This window comes from Symphodus melops, assembly GCF_947650265.1.
Source record: "Symphodus melops genome assembly, chromosome: 4".
Classification (NCBI taxonomy): Eukaryota; Metazoa; Chordata; class Actinopteri; order Labriformes; family Labridae; genus Symphodus; species Symphodus melops.
This window is the reverse complement of record NC_136694.1, coordinates 17,022,139-17,031,787: the sequence shown is the minus strand read 5'-3', so window position 1 is coordinate 17,031,787 and position 9,649 is coordinate 17,022,139. Positions and strand designations below refer to the sequence as shown.

General features: G+C 39.4%; 1 protein-coding gene across 1 annotated transcript in view; it reads left to right on the top strand.

The window, feature by feature from the left end:
- Positions 1–4,196: 4,196 nt before the first annotated feature.
- c1ql4b (complement component 1, q subcomponent-like 4b) overlaps positions 4,197–9,649 on the top strand; it is a 14,223-nt gene continuing 8,770 nt past the window's right edge. The window contains exons 1-2 of the mRNA XM_079340820.1: positions 4,197–4,627; positions 5,229–6,582. Of these exons, the coding sequence (XP_079196946.1) occupies positions 6,049–6,582 (534 nt within the window). The 5' untranslated portion in view covers positions 4,197–4,627; positions 5,229–6,048. The remainder of the gene's footprint in view (positions 4,628–5,228; positions 6,583–9,649) is intronic.

Genomic DNA, 9,649 nt, shown 5'->3' with positions numbered 1-9,649 from the left:
AGGAAGAAAGTACATTTTTAAATAAGATGTTCTGTATTTTACAAAAAAATTAAATAAAAAAAAAACACATAAAAGCCATGTCTATGGCAAAATATCTAATTACAGAGCACCAACATGGATATCAATTGGCCCAATAAATCATTATTTACCGATGTGAGAGGGCTTACTTAACCTTGGAGTGCTGGCAGAATTAAAATGTGCATTTCAGGGGGAAAACCCACTCAGTATGCTGACCATGACAAGGAAGGAGAGCAAGACATGAGAGGCAAGAGAGGGAAAAGAGGAGTGCAAGAGCAGGAGATGGAGATGCGAGAAAAACGTCAGGAAAAGGAACAGGTGCAGGGCACAGAACAACACACAGAAAGGCAAGAATTGAAAGATGTGTGTTGTGCGGGGGAATCTTTGGAGGAGATTAAGGTATAAGATAGAATCAGCAGCTCAGAGAAAGGGGCAGGTAGAGGAGGAATAGTGTGTTTTGGAGGGCTTGAGGAGGGACAGAAGGAAGAGGGGAGGGTTTGGTGAGGGGAACACAAGACAGACGACAAATTGTGATTAATAGATGGGGTCCGGGGTAGCAGTGTGGAGCGCAACTCATTAATAGAGAGAATTAGAGAGGCTGTGCAACTCAATCTGCACACTGTCACTCGCAATCAAGGACCATAATCAGATCAGCAGCACACATACAGAGGTAGATGTATGAGAGGAGGGGGACACTTACACATACACACACTATTTCCCTACAAAGAATCAGCAGCATTAAATCCCAGGGCCTAAACTATCCAGAGCAGCTAAACCTGACTAAAACCAAGTCCTAATTCTACTTTTAGTCTTGAACTGAACTCTTAACAGCAAAATGCCATGCAAAATGGAACCAATTGTTGAGATTGTTTGATCAACAACTGTCACTTTAGTAATGAGTTAATTCTTACTCTGTGGTTTACACAGGATGAAGAGTCGTTGAAGTCAGAGAAATTCAAAAATATCCAATGTTAAAAGTCTGTCAGAAGTTTTATAATTGGACTATTGACATGAGTGTCTCTTTTATTCTTCTCTGGGCAGGAGATCTCTCATCCCAAACTTTTTAGATCACCAGGGGCCTGGGCCCTCGTAGGCTGCTTAGAAACCCAACTGAGGAATGGTCCCACAAATTGCTTACTTATTATTTATAAATGAATATTATTGTTATTTCTTATTAAGATATACTTTGTTTTGCTCTATCAAAAGTGACCCAAGCGTGCTCTGTCTTAAGTCACACGCTTAGATAGCTATGATAGAATGTTTTGCAGTCTCATCACTTTCTTATGTGACTTCTGGCACACAGGAGTTACAGTTTCTGTCTTGCTACCCCAGACTGAAAAAGATTAAATGTTTACATTTTCTTGTATAGGTGGATGAGGAACACATTAAACAGTCCTCTGTTTCTTTAAATGCTGCCCATGTGATGCTATAGGACTTATTACTATTTCCCTCACCGTCTCTTGGTTTTTGGGTTTGAACTCTTTTCGACTCTTTTACTCTCTGACCTGTGAGATTTCAGGTCAGGTTAAGCCTTTTCCATCGCCACTTACTTTGCTTGAATTTGTGACTGGCTGTGTCGATAGGACCTACACCTGGAATAAGCAGGTTAATACCATTGTTAACGCCTCTGATCACATGCTGACTATCTGCTCAGGTCATGATTGGTTTTACCAATTCTTCCAAAAAGAGAGAATGACCAGCTGGTGAATCACCTATGTCCAGTCTTATCTATATCACTGGGTGCTGAATAGAAGACCCCAGTGCATCAACTGGAATGATGATTTTTGATGACCATCCTGTGTAGTCTCTAAGCCTGCAAAGACCCAAGTTCAAACTGCAATGTGGGGATGATTGCACAACATAGAGCATACAACTCCTTATAGCTCAAAGAAGGCTGTTATGTAGAAAAAAATGTGAAATGAAAGTAGCCTACATGCCAAGTATTCTCTTCTTAGGTTTGTGGGAAAACGCTTAAACGTTTATTTCATTGTATAATATATATATACATTTTTTCCTGTTTCATAGTGTATTCCATGTTCTATCATGTTATTGATAACAATAACAGATAATTGTAGTCACCATGAAAAGAGAATGCTATGCTGCAGCATTTGATTTCATTTTTCTTCTTGCTGGGGCTTATTGACGGGTTGGGTCGGCAGATATTTGTGGTAACGACGACAGCCATGTCTCCCACCTGAGACTTAACCCTGTAACCCTCTAGTCCTTAAATCTGTCTGCCTGTTGTTGCTCTAAAGCCTTGTATCAGTCATATGAACAGCATTGTAACCTCAGGGTCAGAAAAGAGAGGGATTACTGTATTTTAGTCAAAAAAGGCAAACGGATCAAACACCTAACCAGGTTACAGGTTACCCTAAATAATATTTCGTAAACAGGTTACTGAAGAATATTTGTTCAGATTTATTCAGTGCTGTAGAAATCAAAAGATCAACCAATTTGTTCCTGTAAACAAGTGCATTAAATAAACACAGTAGAGGATGATATAAACATTATAGACAGGAACATGATATTATATATCATGAGAAAACAGAGTCACAGACAGATATTATCTCTTCACAGCTTATATATTCATCGGCCTGGTTAATATTTCATAAGGCTCTAAAACCCTCATTCTCTCTAAATTGTCCTCCCAGCTTGGCAATAATAATTTAAATGCATGAAGCCTCTGAGTGTGCCGTAGTCCACATGTAAATGATATGTGTATGTGTGCACATATGTATGCATGTAGGCACTCTTACTCATGCAATAAAGCCACATAAAGAAGCATTACCAGGCACACCGACACAAAGAATGGGATATGGCTGATAGTATACTGTAAAACCACAAGCAGAAAATTCTGATTTCCATGTGTGTTTTTTTTTTTTTTTTTGGTTAACCAATTTTGTAAGACGCAAAGACCACCCAGTTTCCCAGTGTCTGAAAAGCAGTAGTTATTTTTTATCTCCACATGCAAATGTGACTAGAGGCTCAGCATCTGCCTGAGGGCTCAGTCGGCTGACAGTATGCATTCTGGGGAGTGATCTATTGATCCATATTCAATATTTGCCACACTTTCTTGCTCAGTAAAGTTGGGAAATGAATAAATAAAGAGCAGAACTGACAGAACATACAAGTGCACTTGTGCCTTAGAGGACTGGAGGCTTCCTAAATGGTATTCTTGCTTGTTTTTATATGAACTCCTGCTTGACCAAAATGTCTTTTGAGAATAAGCACATTAGAGCAATTCTGCTTTTAAGGATATATATCCTGCAGCGTTCCTGTATTCTAATGGGTCTGTTCCTGAAACAATGGCACATCAAGACAATATTTAGCCTTACTTTATAAGCCCAAGCACTGCAAAAATAATGTCCAGTTTTACACTGAATTCATTTTTGAAAATTATAAATGTAAAATCAGTAATAGAGAGAGAAGGAGAGGGAGAAAAGAAAGAGACCAGGAGGAGATCGAGGAGCAATGGGAGGGGGTGTTGTCAGCAGGGATACATCTTTCATCACTAACGAGGTCTGAAAGCTACACACACACACACAAAAAAAAAACCCAGAGACATTGACAACAGCCTTAAGAAGCACAGCTCTCTTCTTTTCACCTTATCCTTTTCACTTCCACCCTCCTCCCTCCTGCGTGATATGTGTCAGTCTCACATGTGTAGTCCACTGCTTTGTTGCTTCTCACACCTCAGTCTATTTACATGTTCTCAAATACAGCTCAACAGGTAGTTACAACCTTTTTATTCTCTGTGATCTGCTGTCTGGGACTCAGTCAAAAATTTAGCTACCTGATTGTAAGGAAACAAGGATACAATGTTAAAAACAAACAAACAAACAAACAAAAAAGCTTGAAATAGCTGCTAGTCTAAATTACCCCTGTCATCTTACATATGGTAGCTGTAAATCAATGAAAGAACATCACAGTAACAATACAAATATTAACACATAGCCTACTTTTTGTTTGTATGATATTGGTGCAAATAAATCTTCAATATTTAAATGGCAAACGACAACCGTGATGAAACTATTTAATGGATGTAGTCATTGGATTTGTTAAAAGGTCACAGGCAGGATGATGGGACGGTGAATTTGTGTGTATTAGTGTGTGTGTGTGTGTGTGTGTGTGTTACAGAGAGAGAGGGAGGGGGAGCAATAGTGGGCAGATGCTGAGGAGGGAGAAGCAGGACGGAAAATACAACAAGTGAGTGAACTGTTGCTCTGCAAATAAAGTCGCTGTGCTGCGGGATTTCAGCAGGGCGGAAGTCTGTCAAAGTCTTGTCGGAATGTCTGGTTTGATTTGAAGGAACATTACGCGACTTTAAACCCTTTTATATATTTCTTTTTTTTATTTGTCCGAGCGTGCTCGGACTGGCCGTGAGCGCTGCTCGGAGCGTTTTGCAGGCTGTGGTCCGGTCTGGATGCCGGACTCGTGGATCTTAAAAAGCTGCAAGTTTAAATATTATTGAGACTTCAGCTGAACTTCACCTGATCCGAGAGAGATAAGTCTGTGAAGGATTCCATCCCGTCCTGAAGCAGTTTCCTGCAGCGTTTTCGTCTGAACCCGCAACTTGAAAAACCGAAACATGAAGGAAATAATAAACTCAGTGAGTTAGTTTAATCTTTCCCTCTTTTGTTCTCTTTATTTTTGCTGGGTTTCTCAGCTGTATGCTTTTTCTTTTTCTTTGGTAAGATTAAACTGGGAGGAGCAGCATTCAATGGTAATGAGCTCGAAATTACTATTGCACTTTAAATTGGTTTAAAGGGACATTTCACATATGACCAAGTTAATATACTGCTGTATTATTTTTAATTCAAGCTCGTAACTGCTGTTGACGCTTGTAATAACATGAACTTGTAATTGGGAACGATTTATTATTATAATTGTATACATATACTATATTAGAGGTTGTTCATGCCCATAAAATGATAAATATTGCTTTGTGTAAGACGTTGTGAAAGTAATTTTTGTATATATATATATATATATATATATATATATATATGTGTGTGTGTGTGTGTATATATATATATATATATACATACATACATATTTTTAAATGTTGAGCACAAATTGTGGTATAAAGGCTATGACAAAAAATGTGTTTTTAATTTTAACACAATTTACTTTTTCAGTTAAAAGTGTGTTTCAGCAGAGGTGGTTCTGTTTGTCAATTTTTTTATATATTTGTGTGTCTTTCTTTACAGATTTTCTTTGGAGAGACAACAGATTCAGAGATTTGATATGGCACTATAATAAAAAAAAAATCAGCTGACTTCGGAAAAACGAGATATTCTTTTTAAACCTGAAACAAATCGGTAGCCTTTTTAAATTTGATCCAATACAGGCTCCTAAAATTATATTCAGAAGGTGCACAGCCGATCAACACTAACAAGGAGGAAGGAATAAAGGTACTGAAATTTTGCAGTTTCCTCTCCTTTTCTTCTCATTTGTGTACAGACAAGTACAGCTCCCTACCCCATATGTGGTGGATGAGATGAACTCCAGTGGGAATACTGTAGACCCCACCTGACAGCTCTCTGCTTGAGCAACTGCAAGTTTTTCACTTGAGCCACTATAACTCCAGAGCTGGATAAAAAATGAGTAAATCAAATATCTGATTTAAAATATGTGTTATTTTTTGGCTTGCAAAATGATGTGTTAACTCTACAAAGGTTAAAAGCCCTCAGACATTCTGGACCAGAGGAAAGTAAAAAGTTAATTGTTACAGAACAAATACTGAACATCAAGAAATGGAAAAACATTTTTGTATCCTCCTCCCTATATCAGAGTTTTTCCTGTCTGAGACTTTTCAGTCCCAACTGTAGAATAGAAGCCGACTTCTATTGTCAGCCCCACACCGACTCACACTTTCCTCTGCCACCCTCTTAAGTAGTGAGGATCTGCCCAAAGTTCAGTCTGGCAGGCACAACCATCCCAGCTAAGGGGGAGGAGGACTTCCTCACACTGGCCACCTCCCGGCTCAGCCGTAAGAAACGAGTCATCGGGGCTGGAGTTGGCGTGGCAATGGTCCTGGTCCTACTGGTGGCCATTCCCCTATTGGTCCACACCACCAAGGGGGGAGGGTCCGGAGGAGGGGGCACGCATTATGAGATGCTTGGTAGTTGCAAGATGGTGTGTGACACTTTCACCCCCCCACAGGGAGAGCTCACAGCTGTCTCCCCTCAGCCCCCAGACTTCCGCAGGGGCAAACAGGGGTTCAGAGGGAGCCCAGGACTTCCTGGTCCGCCAGGTCCTAAGGGCCCCCCCGGAGAGCCTGGCAAACCTGGCCCACCTGGACCACCAGGGCCTGGACCTGGAGGTTATGGCCAATCCCTCTACAGTCCCAAAATTGCATTCTATGCCGGTCTCCGGAAACAACACGAAGGAAGTGAGATACTGAAGTTTGACGATGTGGTAACCAATGTTGGGAACTACTACGAACCAAGCACGGGCAAGTTCACCTGCCCTCTTCCTGGCATCTACTACTTCACCTACCATGTCCTGATGAGAGGAGGTGACGGTACGAGTATGTGGGCCGACCTTAAGAAGAACGGGCAAGTGAGTATGTTCTCAAGGGCATAGATGGTTGAGTTTGTGTGTACTAGTGTTTTCAAAAGTTTAGATTTTCAAAAGAAACTCTCAGTTTGCAAATATCATACTCTGAATTTGGTAAAAGCATTTTGTATATGTTCATGAGTTTGAGACCAAAATACATGTTTATGAAGATACATTTGAAAGAAGGATACAGAACACCAACATTTCTGACAGCAAGACATAAACATCTGTAAAGTTTGTAAATTGAGGATAACTATTTGACAAGGTCACTTAGTTTTTGTCAATCATGACAACAAACATTATCATGGTTAAGAAAACACAACTTCACTTTCCAATTGCAACCTGAAGCACACCACAATCTCCCAAGTCTGAGCCCATTCTTGATCTCCTCTCCCTGCCGATGAGGCTATATAACATCAACACTATGTTTCCCTTTTCTTCTGACAAATGAGTTGACTTAGAATGACTTTGCTTTCCTGACACAGAGTAAAATAAAAAAGGGAAAACTAAAAAAAGAAGATTATTGACTGATATGAGTCAAATCAAACATAATTAAAATGTTTGATTTACTTTGGATGAAAGGAAAAGAATAGGAAGCAATGTGAATGTAAAAGCAAAAGGATGAAATTCCGCCTTATCGAGAACAAATAATAATTAAATGTAGAAATTGCAAACCAAAGGCGAGGGAGAGAGAGTGACAACTGAGCGATCAGGAGGATAACAATCCTCCTCGTCCCAGTGGAACAGAGCCAAAACGCAACAGCTGGCTACTGTCCTCTGAGGAACTCTGACTTTAACTCTAATAAATAAACAAGCATGAATGCCTGGAAAAATCCTTCAATGCTTCCAACTACAGATCCGTGGCAAGCTTGAAGTACTAAGCCTTCACATTGGTGAGGAGCCTCGATTCTGACACATTGGCTGCAGAACAGAAGAGGGATATTCTTCAGATGCAGATACCATTCTCAAAGAGTACATGGGGTTGTAATTAAAAGCCTTGAATTAAGAACACAGAACAATTAAAAGATTGACATCAAAAACAATTAATCAGATCAACCCTAAAACGTATAGTTTGGGTGATGGTATGAAACTGGGAGTTAAATCTAGGTTTCTGCTGTAGAGTGAATCTTTATCTTTGAACTAGCCTCCCTGGTACCATTAAAACAAACTGTTTTGTTTTTCCATCAAAATGCAAACCACTTCCTTCAGAAAACCAAAATGATATGCTTGCATGTAACAGTCCTTAATCCATACTTATTAAATTGACAATGTTCTGTCGAAGGAAAAACAGAAAATCCCTCTTTTTGAAATAATAAAGGTTTGTCCTGTTATCCTGGAAAATAACTAAATTATTAACTGATAATCAATCCGATAATAATTTCTCAAATCATACCTTTCATTTTATTATGACTTTACCACATGTCCCCACAATAGTTTTGTAATTGTTTCTTGATATGAACTTACATATAAGCCTACAACTCTGGACAAAAGAATTTTATAGTCAGGTTCCAGACAAGATTAGATTTCTTTTTCAAAATGCTCTTGGTTCATTGACTTGCCAAACACATCATGATTGTTTTTGATCATTTTTTTTAAGACTGATCAAGTCCATAAAAAACATTAACTTCTGTTTTATTGATTTGTCGGGATGTGCATGAAGTGCAGAGCAAAGACGATTGACAGTTAAATGCCAGGTATAATTGGGGGACTTGGTTTGTTGCGTGCCTTTACAGACATTGTCATTCCTGTCTTCTCCTGCTGTTAAATCTTTCATAGCCTTTAGATGAGATCCTCTCGCCTCCACCTGTGCCCTTCCTTTACACACAAACACACACCCTCTTCCACACTTTTATCATTCACATTGGCTATTGACTCATGCCCCATTAATTATCTTTTCTTCAACTAAATTATTTAACCCAATTCTGTGCTGATCTTGCCCTCAAAGTTTCTTTGCTTGCTCTATTTTCCTGTGAATAGACAAATGCTCTATTAGCAGACAAGTCAGGAAAGAGTGAAAACATTCAGAAGAACCCCTAAAAACCATTTGTTCAGAGACTCTTATAGGGAATTTGTGTGTCAATTTCACGAGTTAGGAAACACAATCTTTTTAAAGGAATGTTTTGTTCTTGTATTAGTTTGACATTTTGGGAATTTATTTGCTTTCCTGTGAGAAATAGAATGAGAAGATTGATGGCCTCTGTCTGTTTTGGCTTTCCATTTTATTATCTATTTTTTGCAGCATGGGCGTGTGAGTGTGCATGTGTTTACTAGAACGATCAGACGGATATGTTTGATGGTAAATTGACTTGAGCTGGTTTAGTCCTTTTCTAGTCTTCTGACTACTGAAAGCGCTATTACACTGCATGTCACACCACCTCATTCACAATCACTGGCAGAGGCTGCTGTGTAAAATGACCATCAGAAGTAACTAATCCCATTCATGCACATACGCACGCTGCCAACGAAAAACCGGGAGCAATTCAGGGTGTGCAACTCAAGCTGGGGATCGAACCCCCAACCTTCAACTTTTCGGTTGCGAAATGGACAAATCTGAGCCTCAGCCGCTCCATAATATGCATGGTGTTGATGTGTGTGTGAGAATAAGACGCATCATAAGGACCATAAAAACAAACAGGACACAGACGTGGGTAGACAGACAGAAAGAGAGAGATCGGGAATACTGTACATCACTTACAAGCATCTATTGTTGAAGTGCAGGTTTTTGATGTTAAGGGAATAAATATGAAAAAAATCTGACTCATGTTTCTAGCTGACCATCTTACTGTAAATGTTGTCCAATGAAACGTGCAATGATGTCTAACTGATGTGAAAGTTAACATGAAGTTTCCAGAGCAGAATCAATCAATGCGAGGTATCCTTTTTCCTCCTCGTGTCCCATAACTCATCAAAAGATTGGTGTTGAGGTGGATGACCTTTTCAATGGATATATAATTCACCACCAATATGTACTTTGCCCTTTGCAGTGATGAGCATGGAGGGAGAGTATGAATATTTATAGCTGATCCAGGTTAGATGGTCAGTTGGTCCGTTTGTAGTGCCCTGACACACA